The following is a 26,162-nucleotide window of genomic DNA, read 5'->3' on the forward strand; positions in this document are numbered from 1 at the left end:
GATGGTATACGTGCTTTTAGTTTTTGTGGCTGTTTTTGTGTGTTTGCAACTTCAGCCATAGCAACGTGCTCCTGCCTAGTATGGTGTTCTAGGAGAGCTGACCAAATTTGTCTTTTTTTTTTTTTTCTATATTAATCCCCAATGGTCGGTGACCTGCCGGGCTGTGATGGGTCCCTTGGGCTCTTATCACTAATGTCCAGAGTGGGGAGATGACCCACCCGGTTTGTCGGTACCGCCACCCAAAGAAAGGGGAAAATGACCCAAGGACGGTGTAGCCTGTGTGTATAAGTGCTGGTGCAATTATCACTGAGTCTCAGTAGAATAAATAAACTGATCTTTACTGACAAGTCTCTTGCAATACAGGATAATAAGGTAACAAGTTGCTTCTGAGGTACAGACTTGAGTTCACTGAATCTGCTGAGGGATGCTGATGTGCTGAGGTAGAATAGGAGAGTTTAGAGGAGTAGAGAGGAGTTTGTTGGGAGAGCTGGCTCTGCCAGAACTTGTGAGAAGAAATACTTGAAGATACTTAGGAAGAAAAGAATACTTGTACCTGTGTGTCAACCTGAGTGTCGCTAAACCACCTTCTGCCCTGCAGTGTCAGGTTACCCGTTCTACAAGGTTGACCCAGTCTTGTTACCTGAGTTGAGCTAAGTGTCTGAGCGTGTCCCGGTTTCACCTGCGCTGCGAGATAGAGTACGGCTGCTTTGCTCTATCCATGTCAGTTATTCTGTCTAGGATACTGCTCTGTATAGAAAGGTTCATGGCGTGGGTTGGAGTGTTCTCTAACTTGTATCTTGACTGTAAGTGTAACTGTTAGGAAAAGAGTCTCTGCGTTCTCCATACATGTGTCCACTATCACACCTGGTCTGTCCCAGACAGGGAACCTGACTGAGCCAGGCTCCTGACTAAGTACAGCAGGGATGCCTGATCTGTGTGTCTCCTGCTCCACTTAGAATCAGAGAAGAACTAACTAAAAGTCACGCTACACTTCCTCTCTCCATGTGACTACTTCCTACAGGGTGTGTGTAACAATCCCTGTGAGTGGTGGAGAAGAAAGTGTGCAGAAGAAAAGAGAATAGAGATAGGTAGGAAGAAAAAAGCATCTCTCATTGGTGCACAGAATCACATAATAAGACAGTAACCCTTGAATGACCAAAGCTGTGCAAAATACAAAGTGATACACAATGACATCTAGTGGTGAAACTTACATACACCTTCATCACCACTTTACTCTAAAGTACAAGGCTTTTGCAACAGGTGCCCAAACTAAAAAACACCTGTGGTGGGACATCACGCCTAAGACACCTATGAAAGTGTTCCATAAAGAAAGTGAGTGTAGTAATTCAGCAGCCACTCACTTTTTAGTCAGAAACAATCAGTATTTTGGAGAATGCAGCAGCACCCAGTTTATGGCTACACTGGCTGCACTGCTGATTATTATATACCCACCCAGTCCCACAATACACCCATAAACCACCATCAATACACCCACAATATAGCCACAATCAGCCCATAGTCTGCCCTCCTCTCCTCTCTGTCCCTATAGCTCTGTTTATTTCTCTTCCTGCTCTGCCTCTTTGTCTGCTGCCACCTCCACTACACACAGACCACCTATGTCAACGAATTTCCTTATATAGAGGGGGAGGTTACATCACAGAGGGGCCTGTAGCTAATTGGACAGGTGCTTTATTTTGCCAATTGTTGCACTTTAGATGAGGTCCCTTTTTCCCCGAGACTACTCCCCCTTTGAGTACACCTTTGATCAATTTTACCCTAGTATTTTTTACTAAACCTTAATATTAAAGGTGTTTTTCAGGTCTACAAAATTGATGGAATATTATACAAACATGGTTAATTGTCGGCAAAAGAAGACCACTGGGTCCATCTAGTTTGCCCTTTTAGTATTTCCTTTCTTATTCTGTGTGTGTATATCCAGCTATTTTAGATTTACCTACCACATTTGCTAATATTTTACTCCAAGCATCTACTACTTGATAGGGTTACTTTTGTCTGACTTTTTGAAGTCAGACTCTCCCCAGAATGGATAGTACCTAATCGAGAGTTAGCAGCTGCAGTCTGCTGACAAGCTTAAAATCAGACACAGATAACTGATGTATGTATCAGTAACATAAGTTTAGGAAGCCCCCCTTTATTGGTTTGTTAGCTTTTATAGACAAACTATAGGGCGTTATTAATCATGCGCAGTTTATTTAAGCATTGCAAACTTCACATATGTATCAGAGTTCCTGTAAAGTATCATTGCAATCAAGATTTTACATTCCTTTCTTCCTTCCTGAACATCTTTTAATCATGCTCTGATCATATTCTAATTCAGAAAGCTCTATATACATATACGTAGTCCCACAGGTACGGTGGCAGCATGGCAAACTCACATCACCTAGCCTTATCATACTTCTTCAGTAAAGTAATATTCTCATGTCCCTTCTGATCTTTCCCCCCATTTAACCTCTCACTGTGCCCTCTTTTTCTTGACTTCAGTTTTTTTTTTATTAAAAACACTTTCCTCTTTAACCTTATTTAGTCATTTACCATATCTTAAGGTCTCGATCATATTCCCCCTTTCCCTTCTTTCCTCCAGACTATACAGATTTAGATCCCTGAGTCTTTTCTGTTATTTTATTAAGCCTATGAGTGTCATATTGGTGGCATTTCTTTCAGCACCCTAGCAGACCAACATGTCCTTAGCTTCATACTAGTGGTATTGGCTGCAGTTAGCATATAAACTGGCTATACATTTGACTAGGACTGAGCTCCTTTGAGTTGTAACCAGCACTTCAGTCCGTTCAATCAACTGATCAGGAATCAAACCCAGCTTGTCTAATGTTTATGGCCTATAAAAAGAATTGGACATCAATATTCTAGTTCTGGAAAACCGATTTTTTTTTTAACTTTCTTATCACAAAACAATGAATGACATACAGTGAATGACATACAGTGTACATGTTTAGTTAAAAAAGGCATATTCAGTTATGACTGCCAAAATGGGGGAAGCAAATGGATATTTCAGACAAGGAATACTGGATATCCTGGCTGCTTTTTGAATGGAGAACTTGGCTGCCAGAGATCACTTTGTTTTTTTCCATAGTCATATAGAGTATAATGCTTTACTTTGCACAGGTAGGAACTCCACCTATTGGACATGGCCCATATATTTGTATTTATATGTATGGCATTGTTTTGGTAAAGTCATAACAAAACTGCAGTTGTCCCAATTAATAATATGCAGTGTGAACACAGCCTATATACTGTATATTCAAGAATACCCCTTCACATAAAACATTTGCTTCCACCATAAAGGGGTTAGTAGGTTTATCTTCAGCCCTATGGAAAACTGCTGATATTACCATAAGTTAACTGATAAACTTATCTGGGTTGCGATCAGCTCTGCTACATCTGCATATTACATTCATTTCTTTAGATTAGAAGCTGCTGACTAACTTTGTTTTTCCTACATCTCTGTCTCTTTTGTCTTACTCTCCATTCTATACAAATTCTTCAGGAGAGGGTGCTGAAATTACATGCAGTCTGGCGCCGTGTGATAATTTGGATTGATTGTTAATTAACTCTGCAAGTAAATAGCTCTGCAATCTCCATAATCATCAAAGATTTTCTATCTGTCAACCCTTCCTGCCCATCTATTTAATATATGGGCCCAAGAAGACGAGGCGACTCCAGCAGACCAATCACCACAAGTCGCTTTTGTTTCAGCAGCTTCACGTTTGTGATCTTACCTAATACTATGCGGAAAAATATACTGAAAATGTCATTTAAAGGAGAATTAGATTTGTAATGTACAGAAGAGTAGATAATTTACAAATCATAGAATATTGCAGGATATCACTTTTTTTCTTACTGGTGACCTTAAAAAGTCGTAGGTGTCAAACTCCAGGTTGTTGACAGATATGTTTTTTCCCACAGAAACCTATACAAAACCTATGGTTAAGCATGTTATGTTATGTTTTGCAATGTGTGAAAGGGGTAATCTACAACCCCATACACACAGTAAAAGCCTCCCAGAAGGGAGTCAGAGCTTATAGGGGTACTCCAGCGAAAATCTTTTTCTTTCAAATCAACTGGTTTCTGTTAGGATCCGGACAGCAGGACAAGACAAGACAGTGAGCCCTAAGCTCAGCCCCGCCCACTGTCCTCTACCTACTTGCCACAATCCGCCCTAAGATGGCGGCGAGCAACTTGGCGGCGGTCCCTGCACTGGCTAGGTGGGACACAAAGACAAGACAAACAGACAGACAGACAAACACAATGAAGAATAGTCAACAGTCCGGGTCACAACAATCGGGCAGCAAAAGTACAAAATCACAATCCAATAAACGTAGTCAAAGTCCAGGCAATATAGTCAAGGACAGGCGGCAAGCAAGGGAAGTCAAGGAATAAGGCAAAGATCAGGAATAGCAAATACACAGAAGATACAAGCAGGCAGAGACTAAGTCAATAACCAGCCATGATATCCAAGACTGAGGTAGTTATATAGGAGGCCAGGGTTCTGATCCAGAACATCATTGGACCATCCCCCTGATCTCCAAGCACAGACAGCTGAGAACAAAACAGATCCACTGGCAGGAAGACCTGTCAGTCACAGCAGAACCAAAACACAGATTAACCCTGTTCACACACAGCAAAACAAAACACAGAAACAGGATACAAGAAAATCAGTGCCTTCTCGGCCGAACAGCACGAGCCGAGGGGCGCATAACGCTCCGCAAAGATACCATCCTGACAGTACCCCCCCTTTTATGAGGGGCCTCAGGACCCTCACAGGACTCAACTTCACTTAGAAGATTGCCATCTGACTCCCATTCATCAGAAGAAGAGTCCATGGCATGGAGAACAGGCTTACTGACAGGACGAGCAGAAGAACATGATAAATTTGCATCAGATACAGGCAAATCAGTTACAGTAGAACTAGCAATGTTTATTTCGCCGGAGGGTACCTGTGCGCCCAAGTGACCTTCCTGGGAGTCACCTGAACGCTGATGATCTGGGTGCAGGTTTTCTTGCCGCTTGGGACGCTTGTGGCAGAAACTGATGAAGTGGCTACTGTCACCACAGTAATAGCACAGACCGTTGTGTCTCCGGTGTTCTCGCCTGGTCCTGGCGTCCTATAGTCCCAGCTGCATGGGCTCGTCCTCATGAATATCAGGGATAACAACAGAGTGTTTGACAGAGCAGGGGACAGAGGTCTTAGAAGGGTCAGAGCCTACTTTTTCCCTATGTCTGTCACGGAGCCTACGGTCTATACGAATAGCCAAATTCATGGCCTGCTTTAGGGTGGAAGGATCTGGATGTCCTGTCCAGGCATCTTTAATGTCATCAGATAACCCCTGCTTAAACTTGCATCTAAGTGCAGGATCATTCCATCCGGATGGAACGCACCACTGGCGGAACTCTGCTCAATACTCCTCCACCGGTCGCTTGCCCTGTCTCAAAACTGTCAACTGGCTCTCAGCTGCTGCTGCCCTGTCAGGTTCATCATAGAGTAACTCCAATGCAGAGAAAAACTGATCCACAGAAGACAATTCCGTGGCATCTGGAGGTAAAGAAAAGGCCCACTCCTGCGGAGGTCCCTGTAAGAGTGACATAATAATGCCCACTCTCTGGCTCTCATCCCCAGAGGATCGGGGACAAAGTCTGAAAAACAACTTACATCCCTCTCTGAAGATTCGAAAGGCCCTTCTCTCGCCTTTGAACCTATCAGGAAGCTGCACAGGAGGTTCTGGGGGAACAGCAGCAGATAGCATGGCATTTTGGCCCAGGAAAGACTCTACCTGCTGCACCCGTTGCGTAAGGTCCAGAACAAGCTGGTTGAGACTTTGCATTTGCTCAACCAGAGCTTTCATGGGGTCCATAGCAAGGTGGAGAGAAAAAAAAAAAAGTATGGCTGGTTATTCTGTTAGGATCCGGACAGCAGGACAAGACAAGACAGTGAGCCCTAAGCTCAGCCCCGCCCACTGTCCTCTACCTACTTGCCACAATCCGCCCTAAGATGGCGGCGAGCAACTTGGCGGCGGTCCCTGCACTGGCTAGGTGGGACACAAAGACAAGACAAACAGACAAACACAATGAAGAATAGTCAACAGTCCGGGTCACAACAATCGGGCAGCAAAAGTACAAAATCACAATCCAATAAACGTAGTCAAAGTCCAGGCAATATGGTCAAGGGCAGGCGGCAAGCAAGGGAAGTCAAGGAATAAGGCAAAGATCAGGAATAGCAAATACACAGAAGATACAAGCAGGCAGAGACTAAGTCAATAACCAGCCATGATATCCAAGACTGAGGTAGTTTTATAGGAGGCCAGGGTTCTGATCCAGAACATCATTGGACCATCCCCCTGATCTCCAAGCACAGACAGCTGAGAACAAAACAGATCCACTGGCAGGAAGACCTGTCAGTCACAGCAGAACCAAAACACAGATTAACCCTGACATGGCCAGACAGAACTCAGCAGGTGAAGTCGGGTGTGTCTCCCAACCCAGGTGAGCAATAAACCAGAGTTCACACACAGCAAAACAAAACACAGAAACAGGATACAAGAAAATCACTGCCTTCTCGGCCGAACAGCACGAGCCGAGGGGCGCATAATGCTCTGCAGAGATACCATCCTGACAGTTTCAGAATGTTACATAGATTTGTCATTTATTTCTATTTAAAAATGAGTACTTATCAGCTGCTGTATGTCCTGCAGGAAAAGTTTTCTTTTCAGTCTGACAGAATGCTCTCTGCTGACATCTTTGTCCGAGATAGGAACTGCCCGGAGCAGGGTAGGTTTTCTATGGGGATTTTCTATTGCTATGGACAGTTCCTGTCTCGGAAAGAAGTGGCAGCAGAGAGCACTGTGTCAGACTGATAAGAAAACATCATTTCCTGCAGGACATACACTACCGTTCAAAAGTTTGGGGTCACATTGAAATGTCCTTATTTTTGAAGGAAAATCACTGTACTTTTCAATGAAGATAACTTTAAACTAGTCCTAACTTTAAACAAATACACTCTATACATTGCTAATGTGGTAAATGACTATTCTAGCTGCAAATGTCTGGTTTTTGGTGCAATATCTACATAGGTGTATAGAGGCCCATTTCCAGCAACTATCACTCCAGTGTTCTAATGGTACAATGTGTTTGCTCATTGGCTCAGAAGGCTAATTGATTATTAGAAAACCCTTGTGCAATCATGTTCACACATCTGAAAACAGTCTAGCTCGTTACAGAAGCTACAAAACTGACCTTCCTTTGAGCAGATTGTGTTTCTGGAGCATCACATTTGTGGGGTCAATTAAACGCTCAAAATGGCCAGAAAAAGAGAACTTTCATCTGAAACTCGACAGTATATTCTTGTTCTTAGAAATGAAGGCTGTTCCATGTGAGAAATTGCTAAGAAATTGAAGATTTCCTACAACGGTGTGTACTACTCCCTTTAGAGGACAGCACAAACAGGCTCTAACCAGAGTAGAAAAAGAAGTAGGAGGCCACGTTGCACAACTAAGCAAGAAGATAAGCACATTAGAGTCTATAGTTTAAGAAACAGACGCCTCACAGGTCCCCAACTGGCATCTTCATTAAATAGTACCCGCAAAACACCAGTGTCAACATCTGCAGTGAAGAGGCGGCTGCGGGATTTTGGGCTTCAGGGCAGAGTGGCAAAAAAAAAGCCATATCTGAGACTGGCCAATAAAAGAAAAAGATTAAGATGGGCAAAAGAACACAGACATTGTACAGAGGAAGACTGGAAAAAAGTGTTGTGGACGGATGAATCCAAGTTTGAGGTGTTTGGATTGCAAAGAAGAATGTTTGTGAGACGCAGAACAAATAAAAAGATGCTGGAAGAATGCCTGACGCCATCTTTTAAGCATGGTGGAGGTAATGTGATGGTCTGGGGTTGCTTTGGTGCTGGTAAGGTGGGAGATTTTTACAGGGTAAAAGGGATTTTGAATAAGGAAGGCTATCACTCAATTTTGCAACGCCATGCCATACCCAGTGGAGCCAATTTCATCCTACAACAGGACAATGAACCTAAACACACCTCCAAATTGTGTAAGAAGTATTTACAGCAGAAGCAGTCAGCTGGTATTCTATCGGTAATGGAGTGGCCAGCGCAGTCACCAGATCTGAACCCCATTGAGCTGTTGTTGGAGCAGCTTGACCGTATGGTACGCCAGAAGTGCCCATCCAACCAATCCAACTTGTGGGAGCTGCTTCTAGAAGCGTGGGGTGCAATTTCTCCAGCTTACCTCAACAGATTAATAGCTAGAATGCCAAAGGTGTGCAATGCTGTAATTGCTGCAAAAGGAGGATTCTTTGACGAAAGCAAAGTTTGATGTAAAAACAATGTTATTTCAAATACAAATCATTATTTCTAACCTTGTCAATGTCTTGACTCTATTTTCTATTCATTTCACAACGTATGGTGGTGAATAAGTGTGACTTTTCATGGAAAACACAAAATTGTTTGGGTGACCCCAAACTTTCGAACGGTAGTGTACAACCGCTCATAAATATGGGAAGACTTGAGATTTTTAAATAAAAGTAAATTACAAATCTATATAACTTTTTAAAACCAGTTGATGTGATAGACCACAATTTTTGCTGGCATACCCTTTTAACCTAGTCTACCTAGCTACCCACAACTGGCCAATTCATAGCTTTAACTTCACATTGGTCCATTTTGGGTGACATTTGGCCACAAAGCAATAGGTTCACTTGGCTATTACTATTGTAAATTTTGCACTGAAACCCAGAAATGTTAAGTTATGCCTCTGTATCCACATATACATTGTTGGCATGACCTATCCTAAAAGTAAACTTAAAATAGTATTGGAACCCTAAACATCAGTACCCAGAAGCCACAAAATCATGGTTGTGCTTTATTCTCCCATTGAACTAAATGTGACTTATAGAAAGACCAAGTAAGTAGCAAACACCTCTCAACTTTATAAAGAGTAGTTATCAGACTTCTATTCTGAGAGCTTGACCTATCAAGCTTTTATGGCATACAGTAAATAAAATGGGAACACCCCTTTAAATCACCAGCATACATTTGATTACCCCCTACTACTAGTGGCGTAGCTACCATAGAGGCAGGGTAGGCAGTTGCTATGGGGCCCATGCAGGGAGAAGGTAAGAGCGTGTGTCCTTCTGCTTAACCCCTTATGTACTGCAGTGTGTAAGTGACCCAATCCTTACTTACATGCTGCAACACAAAAAAGGGTTAACAAGCAGAATACAGAGATCTCTGCTTCAGTGCCCTGATAACCACTGACCCATGTTCTCCAGATGGCAATCAAGTAGGAAAGGAAAATGTGCAGAGCTCCTTGCAGAGGTCAGGGGTTATCACTGCACCAGCAGTAAAGCATATATATATATATATATATATATATGTATATATGCGTAGTGCTTTGTGTTGTGCGTAGGGGAGGGGGCCCCTTGAAAATGTTTGCTATGGGGCCCCGTAAATCCTAGCCACGCCCCTGCCTACTATCAAATGGCCTCCACCAGCCACTGCATTGCACCTTTTGTGTAACGAAAATGTCAAAGAGGCCGCAGCTCTTTTGTTTTAGTGCTCAATAGAAAACCAAGCAGTTAGAATCCCAACATCCTAGCAATATGACGTCAACCATCTAGATAGAAGACCCCTTAAACCTGTGTCTGTAGAAGAAGTCTGATTACCATTGTTATCACCATGTCCTACATTCATTTACACTCAGTTCCTCATGTCCACATATCTTGCATCGGTGGAATGATTACGTCCCTATTCCGCCGCACAACGCTATTTGGTAAATGTGGCCATTAACTGTTCCTAAATGTTAACATGTTGATTATAAATGTATATATTTATATGCACATATAATTATCTTCTGAATAAAATTTGACTGAGACGGAGTCGTATCTTCTAAATTATGTACATTTTTAATGTCTTCATCTTGTGTACATTAAGAAATTCGCTTTTTTTCATTACAGGGATAACAGTTGACCATTGATTTTCAAGTATTTGAGTCAATTTAAATTCTTGGGAAAGCTATAATTTGCACATATCGATGGAAGAAGGAAGCTTATTTTGCATAGTGTTTTATCGGAGGTCACTCAGCTATATCACTTTGCAGAGGAAGAAAAACATTTATGTTCTGTGTCTAACTTGACCTTTGCACTTGTATGTCAGAAAACTGAAATATGCAATTTTCGGGACGGAGATGGACATTGCCTGCGCGTGGTGTTTAATCCATTTTATTTACTTTAAGGTTTTCATAATTGGAAGCTGCTTATCCTACATAAGATAGCACTAATCTTGAGTGCCCTTGGACACATGGCATTATTCCGGTTTTATATAATTTATTATCAGTCATACACTCAGAATGTCAGAGACAATTGTCCAATATGGAGAAAGTAAGAAGAAATTATTCATGAGAAATGAACTTATTGTTTGCAAACAGTGAACCATGAAGGATGTAGAACAGGAATATATATTAATTAGTTTAGGGATGGAGCTATAGGGGCTGTAGAAATGGCCTTCGCTCCTGGGCTCTGGTGCCTGAGGCGGCACAAAAGCCCCTCTGCCTCATAAGAAAAATGCCCTAGTAATATAATTGGTACATGGCTGGTGAGTAGTGATGAGCGAATACTGTTCGATCGAATAGATATTCGATTGAATAGTGAGATATTCGAATATTTGATATTCGTACGAATATCCCGCGAATATTCGATAAGCGTTCAAATCCCCCAGCTTCCAGTTTTACCCTCCAAATGGTCAAATAGATGTTTTTCACTAATCGAATACTTTATTGGGATCGAATATTCGATCGAATATTCGAATATTTGCAGGATATTCGTACGAATATTGAATATTCGAATATCTCACTATTCGCTTATCACTACTGGTGAGAGAAGTTTGTTATGCATCTAACATTGGGGCCAAGAATCTTTTAGTTACTTTTATAAATCAGTTTAATGAATAATGTGGACAGAATAAAAAAATAAAAAATACTGGGCAGTAGGTGGTGGTATAATCATACAGGTAACCAGGAGCAGGACTCGCCGGAAAGGTTAAGTAAAGGTGGCTGCACCGGGGGGTAAGGCGGGCTCTGTGCCCCGCGCCCCCGGTGACAGGTTCCCTTTAAGGGGTTAATAACTTCCCTCTCCAAATATATAACATATTAATATAAACCTTACCTACTATCTGCAGGAGTAGGGAACCTTGGCTATCCAGCTATTGCAGAACTACAACTCCCATCATGCCTGGACAGCCAAGGCTTTAGCTTTGCAACAGTTTTGCAACAGCTGGGGAGCTAAGGTTCCCTACACCAATCCATAATGCACCTGTATCTGTACATACAGTGACTATCAGGCAGCACTGGATACAAGAGTCAGTTTTCAAAATTATTCCTTTTTTCGAATTTGGAGACGGAATACCTTATTTTATTGTATTGCTGCTGTTGTGTCCGCTGCTGAGTGTACCTGTGCATTAGGAGATGGCACCATAGAATTGCATTACACTGGGTGTCACTCTGGAAATAGATCAGGAAGCTCTGCCTCCTAAATCACAGGGACAGACAACAGGGAGCGGAGACAATGGCACATCCGTTAAGTTACTTAGGCACCAAACTTTAAATGAAAAAGTTATATACAAGAAGTAAGGGACAACATGGGCCCTCCTGTGCTTACTTAGTGCACACACGGGGGGGGGGGGGGGGGGGGGGATAAATTGAACCTTTGTCCGGGGTGCAGGAGAGCCTAGCTACAGCTCTGCGAATGTGGTATTGGAATTCTGGCTAATAGGGATCCCTGTACCCCACTTCCTCAGTCATAGGACGTCTGGACAAATTAGAAGAAGTCACACGTTTTTTAGTATCTCTATAGTACATACAATAATGCGAAACAAAAATGAATGGTAAAGTTTTGAACAGAACATATAATGAGCTGCAAAAAAATTAAAGCAGATGCCGGCTACTTGTAAGATTATTTTTGGCCAGACATACAGTTTAGTTATACAGTGCAGTACGCCTGCCAGTTGCAAATCTAAGACTTGTTCCTGTTTGATGTCAATAGTTAGTGGATGCAATGTTTATACAGAGAAAGGGAAAGTGGTTACTGTTATTACTTGTTCTCTGTAAATACTGAGATATATTAGGTTTCATGCATTGTTCTTTAGCGGTCCCTGTAACGCCTCATCTATAGTGATCAGTCATGTATTACCAATGTGAGGTGGGAAACAATGATATAAAATATCTGGCAATCTAAATACCCAATATCAATAAATGACACTCCATTCTAAGTAATAAGGTGGATTTTTATTTTACTGTGATCCGTTGTCAATTATCTGACATGTCAAATTACTACATGTCAGTAGAACTGTGCAGGAGCTTAAAGAAGCAGTTCACTTTTTTTTTTTTTTGGGCCCCCCCGGTAGCCTGTGGCATGTATACTTACACAGGATGATCGGTGTCCCGCGGCGTAGCTCCGGTCCGCGCGCCGGATTTGAACGGCACCGCGGGATGGGACCGGAGCTACGCCGCGGGACACCGATCATCTTCTGTAACTATACATGCCACAGGCTACCGGGGGGGGGCCCAAAAAAAAGTGAACTGCTTCTTTAATGGGAATAACCCTAAGCCTAAACACCCCATTTTTCACTTTTACAAATTTGTGTTGTCTGTAAGAAGTGATGTTACACCATGTTAGTGCCATGTCCTTAGCTCACTATTAGTCCAAAAGCAGTGGCATGGTCTGCCCTTATTATGGCATACCACAACTCATGGACCTCCCAGACTCCAGCACTAAATACTGCTATAGCATTGTTCACAGTTGTATTCAGTGTTTATTAATTTCTTCATAAACCTTTCTAGCAATTGATTCTCCATTGTATACAAGGGACATATTACCAACATGGTCTAACAGATTTTTTGTAAATCATCCATAGGAACAAGATAGAAATTGGTTGACGCCACAGTAACTTCCAAATGGGGTTGCCTTATGTTGGACCTTTAGGGCTTATTACTGTGTCTTCATCCTTGGTGCTATTCCCGTGCAGTTTGCAGTAGTGTAATCTTGTGTCCAGTCAAGCCGCTTGGAGCATTGGGGGTGGGGCTACTGCCCTCAGAGCACTTATCTGCTCCTGGCCCCGCCCCTTTTAATGACCAGTGGATCAGGCTGGCCAGGGGCGAGCCAAATCGGTGCTCTGGGGGAAGTAGCTCCGTCCTCAGTACTTCAGACGGCTTTACCGGATGCAGGATTACACTACAAACACAAGGTAAAGGCACAGAGGAAGAAGCTAAGAGACTTACTTTTATCCTCAGCACCCTGTGCGCAATAGAGAGCTGTTGGCGGGTTAGATTCATTTTACCTGCTGATATTTCCCCTTTAATAATCATCTGAACAAATACCAATTTCATCATAACATATTATGAAGCGCTACATAAATAATATTAGACTGTTGGAAATAACTATGGCTTTTTTTTAAATCGACTCTGTATCCACCAACGCACCCCACCAACGGCTAGTACCATCTGTTTGATGAGAGTAAATCCTTACCGGCTGTGTCTTTTAAAATGTGCCTGGTGCCTTAGTTAGAGTAAAAAATTATCTTTAAAATTGTACAGCACTGTGTCCTACTGGCATGGCCTAGAAAGTCTTTGCCCCAGTTCTGTGTCGCCTATCCTTCCTTCTTCCCCACCCTCCTTATCATTAGAAACACCCCCAGGCAGGATTTCTATTCATTGCTGGTCTAAACAGTGCACCTGTGTTGCCATGGCACATGTGCACTGTTTAGACTGGCGATGAAAGGAAATCGTGTTTGGGGGGTTCCTAATGATGAGGGTGGGTAAGAAGGAAGGAGAGGCATGGCAGACCTGGGGCATATAAACTCTAGGCCACGCCAGTATGACACAGTGCTGCAAGTTTTTAAAGTTAATTATTTGCTCTAACTAAGGGACCGGGCACATTTAAAAAAAAATACACGACTGGTAAAGATTTCCTCTCATCAAATGGATAGTACAGAGTTGCTTTAAGGGGCCCTTTAATGGGTGTGGGTTTCTGTGTAGTAAAAGGCCCATGTTATGTTCTTTCATATGTTTAAATGTTAATTTGACTACCCACAGTTATCTGTTGCAGAAAAGAACATTGCCAGTGGAAGCAGAGAAGACAGATCTAAATCGAAAGAAAAGTTGCCTCAGAAACACAAACCACCACCAAGCCCAGATACAGGAGATGAGTCCTTCCAAGAAAACAGCCATAAGAAGAACATGCGACTTGTTACTTGTTCTTCAAATGAAGAGTGTAGTAAAATTCTTTCCTACAAAGAAGCAAAACAGATGACAGCTCAGCAAACAGAAAATGAAGGTACACAATATAATCACAGAGAATCCTCACACTGCTTTGGGTTGCCAAAAAATACTTTAGACATATATCTCTGCTTTCTTTGATACAGAGTGCAATACTATGTCTGGTACTGAAGTTCAGTTTAGCTAGACTAAATGTAACTGAACTGCAATACCACACAACAACCAATGGAAATCAGAATGTTACTGTATACCTTATTGCAAACATACATACTGCACACTTTTATGTTTTTCCAAAAATGTACACATACTTTTTCAGCTATAAAAGTAGTGTTTAAAGTTGGCCATGCACCTTGAGTAGGTATTCGGCCTTTAGCTCCCTCGATCTCTCTATACAGGGCCGCTTTAACCAGAGGGCACATGGTGCACGTGCACCGGGCCCACTGGTTAAAGGGGCCCCCCCGAGCAGGCCGGCCGTTGCTATGTGCGACCAGTGCGGTCGCACAGGGCTCCGGCCACCAGCCTGTCAGGTGGGAGCGCCATGGATGGGTAATCTACTTACCCCTCCATGGCGCCCCCTGCAGGGCCCCCCCGTCCGCCGCTGCCCCCGTCCGCTGCTGCTGCGGCGCTTCAGCGCTGCAGCAGCAGCGACACTGACAGAGAGAGAGCCATTGGCTCCCTCCCTGTCAGTCACTCACTCTTGTGGCCGCACTTCCTGCGGTCACAAGAGGCCGCGCTCTCCCTCTAGCGCCCGACGTCACTAGAGCGTCGGCGCGAGGGTAAGGGGAGTGCAGCCTCTTGTGACCGCAGGAAGTGCGGCCACAGGAGGGAAGAGAAGAGGAACGCGTGGACCCAGGTGAGTAAAAGTGTTTGTTTTTTTCAATGTTATATGGGAGGGGGAGCTATATACTATAGGGGGGCACAGGGGGCTATATACTACTGGGGAGCACAGGGGAGCTATATACTATGGGGGAGCACAGGGGGCTATATACTATGGGGGAGCACAGGGAGCTATATACAATGGGGGAGCACAGGGGGCTATATACTATGGGGGAGAACGGGGGCTATATACTATTGGGGAGCACAGGGGGGCTATATACTATTGGGGAGCACAGGGGGGCTATATACTATGGGGGAGAACGGGGGCTATATACTATTGGGGAGCACAGGGGGCTATATACTATGGGGGAGAACGGGGGCTATATACTATTGGGGAGCACAGGGGGCTATATACTATGGGGGAGCACAGGGGGGCTATATACTATTGGGGAGCACAGGGGGCTATATACTATGGGGGAGCACAGGGGAGCTATATACTATGGGGGAGCACAGGGGGCTATATACTATTGGGGAGCACAGGGGGCTATATACTATGGGGGAGCACAGGGGAGCTATATACTATGGGGGAGCACAGGGGAGCTATATACTATTGGGAAGCACAGGGGGCTATATACTATTGGGGAGCACAGGGGAGCTATATACTATGGGGGAGCACAGGGGAGCTATATACTTTGGGGGAGCACAGGGGGCTATATACTATGGGGGAGCACAGGGGGCTATATACTATGGGGGAGCACAGGGGAGCTATATACTATGGGGGAGCACAGGGGGCTATACACTATGGGGGAGAACGGGGGCTATATACTATTGGGGAGCACAGGGGGCTATATACTATTGGGGAGCACAGGGGAGCTATATACTCTGGGGGAGCACAGGGGAGCTATATACTTTGGGGGAGCACAGGGGGCTATATACTATGGGGGAGCACAGGGGGCTATATACTATGGGGGAGCACAGGGGAGCTATATACTATGGGGGAGCACAGGGGGCTATACACTATGGGGGAGAACGGGGGCTATATACTATTGGGGAGCACAGGGGGCTATATACTATGGGGGAGCACAGGGGTCTATATACTATGGGGGAGCACAGGGGAGCTATATACTATGGGGGAGCACAGGGGGCTATACACTATGGGGGAGCACAGGGGAGCTATATACTATTGGGGAGCACAGGGGAGCTATATACTATTGGGAAGCACAGGGGGCTATATACTATTGGGGAGCACAGGGGAGCTATATACTATGGGGGAGCACAGGGGAGCTATATACTATGGGGAGCACAGGGGGCTATATACTACTGGGGAGCACAGGGGGCTATATACTATGGGGGAGCACAGGGGGCTATATACTATGGGGGAGCACAGGGGGTTATATACTATTGGGGAGCACAGGTTAGCTATATACTATTGGGGAGCACAGGGGCTATATACTATTGGGGAGCACATGGGAGCTATATACTATTGGGGAGCACAGGGGTCTATATACTATGAGGGAGAGCACAGGGGGCTATATATTATGGAGAGCACAGGTGGGCTATATACTATTGAGGGGGAGCACAGGGGGGCTATATACTATTGGGGGAGAGCACAGGGGGGCTATATACTATTGTGGGAGAGCACAGGGGGGCTATATACTATTGGGGGAGAGCACAGGGGGCTATATACTATTGTGGGAGAGCACAGGGGGGCTATATACTATTGTGGGAGAGCACAGGGGGGCTATATACTATTGTGGGAGAGCATAGGGGGGCTATATACTATTGGGGGAGAGCACAGGGGGGCTATATACTATTGTGGGTGAGCACAGGGGGCTATATACTACTGGGGAGAGTGCACAGGGGGGCTATATACTAATGGGGGAGCGCACAGGAGGGCTGTATATAACTGGAGGAGCACATGAGGGTCTATATACTACAGGGACACCTTAAAACTATGGAGGCACAGAGGGGTGTAACTATGTAGGAGTACAGAGGGGTGTAACTACTGTATAGGGGTACAAGGGACCTAACTACTGTATGTGTTGGAGCCTAAAATATTTGTCTGGCAGATTCTGGAGAGAAGATTCACAGCCAGGAGAAGACTTCAAGGTGGCCCACGCTGGATGGAGAGAAAAAGAAAAGGTGACAGACTCTGATCGGAGAAGACGCCTCCGGTGAGTCACTGGATGTAACTTCACTCTGTTATAGGCTTGTACTGATAGGGGTCATGGTATGGCGGTATTATGTAATGGTATCAATGGTGATATCTTTCTGTTTTGTTTAGTGCAGTTTTTATGTAATATGTAATCACTGAATGGTGGAAATAGTGTTATAAGGTAACTACTGTATGTATTGGGGCTCTTGATACAGTGTGGGGGCAAATTCAGTACATTATACAATGTGCAGAAAGGTAAGGGGGGGCCCACTCTTGAGGGCTGTGCACTGGGCCCACCAATGTATTAAAACGGCCCTGTCTCTATACCCATAATTATTAATGTGTTCTCAATGGAAAGAGAAGGCCACGTGTAGACCACGTGTAGATGGAGGCCATCACCAATTATAAAGTAATAACTTATCCTATGTTCCATCACTTTATGAGATAGGAATACCCCTTTAAAGGAAGGAGAGGATCATGAACTTTAACAGTCTTTCATCACTCTTTGTGGTAAATTTATTTTTTACCCAGATATGGAAATGCATAGATGCCTAATTGTCATGATCAATTATTTATCTTAGCTGCCACTCTAAAAACAAGCTAAAAAGGCCCCCATATGCAGATTTCATAAAACGCGCTGCATCCATTAGTAAAGTTCATGCTGCATGGTTTGATGAGATTTTAAAAGCATCTTTGCTACCCATCACAACTCAGCGTGCCGCAATGTTATTATTAAAACATTGAGCTTTGTTGGTGGGTCCCAGTTCAAAATAAAATGTAAAACCTTAAGATGATCTGTTCTATCTTGAATTCCCGAGGGAGTCGTTCCAATGCATTTGAACTTAATGTAAGAATGTATATTAATAATACAATCTGCATATATAGCATCTCTATGAAGTGTCATTAACATAATATTAAGAGAAGACAGGGTTAATTTCACTATGGGTTACTGATTTCTCTGCAAATTGACTTGTATATTTCATACATGGCAATCTCCACATCAATTTATATGGCAAATATTAAAGAAGCAGTTCACAAAAAGTTAATATTGTCCCCCTGGTAGGCACTGGCATATATATTTACCGCGGCTTTGTTCCAGTCCCACGGCGCTGTTCAAATGGGGAGTGTGCTCCTGCTGTGATTCTTCTTCTGTCTCCTGTCATTGTACGCCGGAACGCACAGGCTTCAATGCATTCTCTATGGAAGCGTGTGACTTCCGGCGTTCAATAACTGGACAAAGAAGAGGAGTCACTGCAGCGGCTGACGTGAGCGCGAGCCGGATTTGAACGGCGCCGTGTGACCGAAATGAAGCCACGTTGCGGGACGTCGATCAGCTGCGGTGAGTATACGTGCCAGCGCCTACTGGGGGGACCAATAATCATTTTTTGTGAACTGCTTCTTTAAGTGGGACCTCTTTTCTCTTAATAGATAACATGTACAGGGGTGAGAGGGAAATACCGCTTAAATACAATAAAATTGCTTAAAGGACACCTGTCACCCCCCGTGCCGGGGTGACAGGCTCCGGACCCCCTGTTAGACCCCCCTATACTTACGTGATTCCGCCGGGTCCCGCTTCCTGAGTCGGCCGGGTCCCGGAGATATCAGCTCCCGAAGCCCGGCGCGCGCGCTGACAGCAGAGTCAGGCGCCCATAGAGAATGAATGGGGAGTCTGATGCTCCGTCATTCTCTATGGGCATCGGACACATCTCTCAGCGCGCGCGCCGGGCTTCGGGAGCTGATATCTCCGGGACCCGGCCGACTCAGGAAGCGGGACCCGGCGGAATCACGTAAGTATAGGGGGGTCTAACAGGGGGTCCGGAGCCTGTCACCCCGGCACGGGGGGGTGACAGGTCCTCTTTAAAGGGGAACACCAGCAATCCCATAAAAAAATAAAAAGAACAAAAAACATATAGATGCATTCATAACACAAAAAGATGCATCTGAAAATTGAAAAAATGAAAAAATAAAATAAAATGGAGCACCAAAGGTGTTGCAAAATAATAGAAAAATAAAGCTAAAAAATGAAAAAATTATAAAAAGATTATATGCGCAGTAGTGTAGTTAAAAATGGTTAAAAAATCACGAGTCAGGAGAGCATAGTAAAGTTCATAGACTTGATGTGTCCGTTTTGCTTGTTATGTATTAAACAAGATAGAAATACTGTGAGCTAGTTCATCAGAATATGCAATATATTAGATTGTTGCTCAAATCGTCGGCACGGTGTGATACGTACTGTGCTGTAGCGATAAGTATAGACTTGCAACTGTTATAATGCTTATTAGCGAATCAATAATGCACCATCAATTGAATAGTAAATGTAGTATGGTGTATGTACACCACTCACCGGTCCTTTGTGTGGCTGGCAGTCTGGAGTCCCGATCGGGCATAGGTTTGCAATGCAGGCGGCCGGGTTGTCTCCTGGTGATTTGAGACAGGGTTGTTGGTCACTTCTGTGTCAGATAGTAATGGGCGCTCTGCGCTGCAGTCGGCTCAGTATTTAGCGGGATTCTGGTCACGCGCATGCGTGATGGCTGCTGTTGCCCGCAGGACCTCGTGCGAAGATGGCGCCAAATTTGAAACTCTTGCAAGTTTGTATTGTAGTTGTACGTGGACCCGGTGAGTTACTGATGGTGGATTATAAGTTTAGTGTTCCAGCTGGACGCGTTTCGAAGCCTTCTTCGCTCCTTTCTCAACAGCAGAATAAGTTGTGATTCTGGTAGTAGGTATCACAGGTTTTTATAGGTGTGTCTTAATGTCTTCATTGATTAGTTAAGACACGCCTATAAAAACCTGTGATACCTACTACCAGAATCACAACTTATTCTGCTGTTGAGAAAGGAGCCAAGAAGGCTTCGAAGCGCGTCCAGCTGGAACACTAAACTTATAATCCACCATCAGTAACTTACCGGGTCCACGTACAACTACAATACAAACTTGCAAGAGTTTCAAATTTGGCGCCATCTTTGCACGAGGTCCTGCGGGCAACAGCAGCCATCACGCATGCGCGTGACCAGAATCCCGCTAAATACTGAGCCGACTGCAGCGCTGAGCGCCCATCACTATCTGACACAGAAGTGACCAACAACCCTGTCTCATATCTCCAAAAGACAACCCGGCCGCCTGCATTGCAAACCTATGCCCGATCGGGACTCCAGACTGCCAGCCACACAAAGGACCGGTGAGCGGTGTACATACACGATACTACATTTACTATTTAATTGATGGTGCATTATTAATTCGTTAATAAGCGATATAACAGTTGCAAATCTATACTAATCGCTACAGCACAGTGCGTATAACACCGTGCCGACGATTTGAGCAACAACTAATATATTGCATATTCTGATGAACTAGCTCACAGTATTTCTATCTTGTTTAATACATAACAACAAGCAAAACGGACACATCAAGTCTATGAACTTTACTATGCTCTCCTGACTCGTGATTTTTTAACCATTTTTAACTACACTACTGCGCATATAATCTTTTTATAATTTTTTCATTTTTTAGCTTTATTTTTCTATTATTTTGCAACACCTTTGGTGCTCCATTTTATTTTATTTTTTCATTTTTTCAATTTTCAGATGCATCTTTTTGTGTTATGTATGACTAATATTTTATGTCTGTTATAAACCTTAGTGACCTTGTTTTACCAAATTAAATCGATTACTGTTATACCTTATCAACTTGCATTTCTAGCTAGAGGACCTACACCTTTCTTTCCACATTTTCCTGTTTTTCCTTAGGGTATAGGAACACTCTAGGTTAACCTCGTTAGTCTTGCACCCAAGCAGTCAAACTCGCACTCCTTCATTCATCTCTCCTATAGGTGCATTCAACAAGCCCGCACCAATTGTTTGACACCTTTCTCACTTGCATATGCTGCTCCTAGTTCCAGATTTAAACATACTTCCAGATTTAAATAAACATATTTTTTACAGATGAGCCCAGTTTTACATTATGACACCCAGCTGGGAAACTACAACTCCCAGCATGCATTAAACCTCTGAACCAACTGCTGGTGCCCGCCCCGGTCTTTTAGTATCTGCCCACTACTGACTCTGTACTGGCTCAGTAAACACAGTATCTATCCTTTTGTCTATCTTTCTATTCATCTAGATAGGTAGATTAGAGAAAGAGAAGGAGAGATGAAACAACAGTGTCTCCTTGCCCCTATACTACTCAGGAAAGGTTGTTTTTTCCCCTGATCCAGGCCAGGTGATCACTCTGTGATGTCAGTGGTGGGCGGGGTTACAGATGAGGTGTTACAGCTTGCCTGGCAACAGAAGAGATAAAGTTTATGTGACCTCTGTCTCGGAAGGAAGGGGGAGGACAGAGGAGCCTAGAAAGAGTGAATCAGGAAGTGAGGATTTTTAGCAGCTTCAGGGTGTCAGGATGTGCTGCAAATGGACTAATTCATGTAATAGAAATCTATTACAAACAAGCATAGTTTATGGGTGGGGATTAAACAGGGTTAAATCTTTCTTGACTGGAGTTCCTCTATAAATCTGTCATTCTGTAGTTTTGAAAACCCAATGAGTTTAAGGAGTCTTCGAGGACTATTCAGGGCTGATCAACTGTTTGACAGAGCCATGGCACCTATATACAGAGTGAATGTAGCTGGAAGAGAACAGGAGCTGAACAGAAGTAACCTAGCATAGTGACTACACACTGGAGCTGTCTGCGTTGTGTTCCATTCATTGGGGATGTGTGCAGGGGCGTAGCTAGAGGCTCATGGGCCCTGGTGCAAAAGTTCAACCTGGGCCCCCCCCCTTCCCCTCCCCCCTTCCCCTCCCTTTCCCTGCTAACAGGCCTCCTTGCCTGTCAATAACCCTGCAGAGTGTGCTGACAGGACAGGGAGCTATGACTAGTCACAGCCCAGATGACTAGTTCACGGCTCTTGCCCTGCCTCGCGTGCAGTATTAAAATGCATTTTACCACACATAAAACCCACAGAGCCTGGATTCCTTGACACCACCTGAGAGCCGGCTGCCATGTGCATGCAGCCGTTCTGGGAGCCTGATCAGCACAAATGTGCTGTTTGGTTCCCTTTAAAGCATATGTTCCACAAACATTTATCATCTATATACAGAATAGATCAAGGGTGAGAAACCTCTTTACTACCAAGGGTCATTTGGATATTCAGATTGTCTAAAAAGTACTGTACATTCATTGATATAGACAGGTTTTAGGCAGCCTCATGTAACCCATGTAAGGTGGTACATTCATAACGGATTACAACCCCCAACATGCGTATTAAATTGATAAATGATGGGGGCTGTAATTTATGCATGGTGCCGAAAAGGCTCATTGACTTTGTAGGACGGTGTGGCTAGTTCATAGTTGGCTAACTAGCTGGTGGTAACATGGATGCAAGTGTATACATAGTGCACAGAAGCATGGAGCACAGCACACACCATCAGGGGCTCAACGCACCTGTGCATGATGCATACACTGACTAGGGAACCAGTCCGCTGTGTCTGCATCATCCATCCATACGACGGCCGCACCTAAAAATCACATCGGCCGACAATCCCCACTGATGGAGTACACGATAAATGTATGGTCCCCAGGGTCACCAGGAGGATTGTAGAGCAGGGGAGACTAAGTGTGAGCCCTGCTGCACCTACTGAATCCATGGGACAGATGGAGACACTGAGCACAGTCACATTTGTGTCTGTCAGCCCTCCTTACACGGGCCCTGTGAGGGTCCCTCATGCCTCCTATGCTTTGTGCCTCTCATTGACTTTGCAGTGGCTGCACACATCACTCAGAATATCTCTCACAGCAGCATCAGATCCTGGGATGTGTCCTGCAGCTAGTAGCTCATGTCTCCAATAACTTTCATATACCTGCAGGATGGATTCCATGGTCTAATCCTGCTATATGCAGCCATTGCAAAGGTACTGAACAGCATATGACATGGGAGGCAGGAGGCACAATACCTGGGAGGCAGGAAGCACTACTTTTCAGCAGATAATGTATGTGCAGTGCAGTGTCCCTACCAGCAGCTGCAGCCTGTCAGGATTCCAGCCGTGTGGAGAGTCCCTCCAACATCAGGTATCAGGCCGACTCCGAGCACACACAGAGGGGAGGGGGGGGGGCTTTCTCCTGCTGTAGCTCTGCTCCTCCTCCTCCTCCTCCTCCTCTCCGTCTACAGAAACTAGTGGATAGCTGCTAGTGTAATGTGTAAGTCCTCCGTGTGCGGGCCCCCCTGCTGAGGGGCCGGGTCACAGCTGCGACCTTTGCGACCCCTATTGCTACGCCACTGGATGTGGGCACTACAGCTCTGGTAAACAGAGAGCCAAATTTTGGACCCCCACTGATTAGATTTGTCTGGAAAATCCTAGGGATAATTGACCTAATTGATCTTGTAAGTAAAGTAATCATGCTAAAAGACTGGTACATATGTCAAAATTTAGAAGACTTATTTTATATAGTAAAAGATAGTTAAAAAAAATAATAATTTATTTATTTGTTTGTTTTATTGTAGTGGAAGTGCCCTTTAAATATTTATTCTACAATCTGCGTAAGAACACCTTTAATACATGTAGTTGTATGCTATTCCTTACAGGGGAATGTGCATCTCTTATCCTGGCCTGCTTGTTCTGCCACTTCTGTGATTTCCTGCTTATGTTACCTAACGTGTGCGAGAGTATGGTGACCACCATGTGCTGCCCGTCCAACAGGTACTACCACACCTCAGATGAAGAACAATCTAATAGTGACTGCAACTGCAACTGTGACTTTGACTGCGGAATATTCGACGTGTGCCAAGAATCAAGTGAATGCTTGGAACTCGCCATGGAGATTTCAGAAGTTTGTTATCACTGAGATTGAATTCACTTTTTTGCCATAAAATGCTGTTTAAAATTATTTAATTATTAAAGAATTTTCTTTTTTAACCGCCTCAGTTCTGCTTTCAGATGATTTGTACATTCACATTTTGGTTACCTTTGATCTCTATAAAATGATAGAAACGTACTGGATACTGGATACAAAAATAAGAAAATTAGAAGCCTACCACAAGGGGGAGCTGATTGCATACTGATGTATTACTGAGTTTATGTATAGATAGTATTGGAACAGGCTCCGAAGCTTCTCCTAGTTCACTAGCAACTGTTGCCATTTTTGTTGCCTGATATGCTAATGTGGGCCTAGACTATTCCCATGGCTCATTTCTAAACTCGGACAACCACGGTCGGGGTTCAGTCATCAGTATAGGGTGTATGGGGCAGGTAATGCCAGTGGAGATAGGGGTTGGACATGATGGAAAATTAACGCTTAACCCCTTTTTCTGGGAGATATAAAGCGCAGTCAGAGCTCTCTGTAGAGAACGCTGAAACCTTCTGCCTTACTGAACGTTTTTGTGTGCAGGGAGGACTGGAGAGATAATTTGTTTGTCTATCAGTTATTAAAGGTGTATGGTCACCTTAAGTGCACTTCCCAGGGCTGGTGTACCCTTAATTAGCTGCTACTTTGAAGCCCACCTCTATATATAGTTTGTGTCCTGTCTTCTACACCTGTTTGAGCCTCTGTGTTTTCTACCCTAATAAAGTGTTTCTGCCGGTGTTTCTTGCCTGAGTTCCCTTCCCGTGGTTCCTTCCTATATTTCCTGACCACTGTTCCCTGCTGATCCTAGCTGCGTCAGTCTACAGTACATTGACCTCTGTTGCACCTCACCTACCACCACAAGCTAGCCAAAACAGATGTAGCAACTTGGGGTCTTGTGGCTGGTTCTGGAATAGACCATCGGTAGCCTACGCTCACTTTCGCTGCTTTCTCTATCCAGTGGATCCACACCCTCTACTATTACACTTTACTTGCCTATATCTTACTATCGCAGCAGGACTCAGGACTGCGACCTGATGCAATCTAGGCTTCTGACATGTTTGGATAACATTACAGAACTTTTTAGATGGCCTGCCAAAAATATAGCTCTAGAATATTAAATAGTACAAACATTTTGGGAGACATTTATGAATGGGCTGCCTAAGGCGTAGGCCAGGGAGAAGGTGCAGATTCGCCCCTTCTCCCTGGTGTACTCCTGCCGTATGCCCCGCTCCCCCGATGGGCAGGCTGGGGGAGCTTGGGGGGGGGGGGGGCGTGACAAGGCGGGGAGGAGGTATGGTCTCCTCCCGTGCCTCATTTATCATGAATCATGATCAAGATCATGAATCATGATCCAAATCTACACCTGCTGGAAGCAGGATTCACTAAGAGGCGTGTGCCTTTTAGTGAATACTGCTGGGGAAAAGGGGGTGGGGCCTTATATAAGTACAAGTACGCCCGTCTTCATAAATCCCCCCCTTTGTGTCTCTCCATCTTTTCTTCAGTAGTCAACAGCTTTTGTCTGCTACCACTACAAATACAATTGCTGTTAAAGCCACTTAAAGGAAGCAAGAGAGAGCAGGATTTTTTTTTATTTACTGTGTGAATAAGAGGCAAGACATTTGAAGCTTTGTGTGAAGTTATGGGGACATAAATTTTGTTACAAACAAGTAAATCTGTTGTGCTCCTAATGGGGTATAGGGCCAATTTTACTACAGGATGTTAAGATTTCTGTGTACACTCCTAAACATATACCTAAGTGCAGCCTATACAATAGCCGCCTTGGCTCTGCAGAACCAACAGGCCCCCTTTAATAAAGCAATCAGCAACACTTCATGATAAAACATTTATACACACACTTTGTTAACGCTCCCATCTACATCCAGCTCTGGCAAAGCAAATAAATGTAATGCATTAGAAATCATGTTATTGGAGTTTCCAGCAGATGTTCCTTAAAACATCTCTTGTGGGTTTGTTTAAATGGATGGCACTTGTAATTATTCTTGCTTAGATAATCAGATGGCTTCATCAAAAGCCCTGAGAAACTGCGG

The 26,162-nt window shown here is 44.1% G+C and overlaps 1 protein-coding gene across 3 annotated transcripts in view; it reads left to right on the forward strand.

Annotated features, from left to right (window-relative positions):
* The window catches only part of MDFIC2 (MyoD family inhibitor domain containing 2), a 148,946-nt gene extending 124,761 nt beyond the window's left edge, over window positions 1–24,185 (forward strand). Inside the window, exons 4-5 of one of the 3 annotated variants that reach the window (XM_069968773.1) lie at window positions 14,127–14,367; window positions 23,855–24,185. In XM_069968773.1, the coding sequence (XP_069824874.1) occupies window positions 14,127–14,367; window positions 23,855–24,114 (501 nt within the window). In that variant the 3' untranslated portion in view covers window positions 24,115–24,185. The remainder of the gene's footprint in view (window positions 1–14,126; window positions 14,368–23,854) is intronic. The other 2 variants (XM_069968772.1, XM_069968774.1) reach the window with 2 other exon arrangements.
* Window positions 24,186–26,162: the final 1,977 nt, after the last annotated feature.

Source organism: Dendropsophus ebraccatus, chromosome 4 (assembly GCF_027789765.1).
Source record: "Dendropsophus ebraccatus isolate aDenEbr1 chromosome 4, aDenEbr1.pat, whole genome shotgun sequence".
NCBI lineage: Eukaryota > Metazoa > Chordata > Amphibia > Anura > Hylidae > Dendropsophus > Dendropsophus ebraccatus.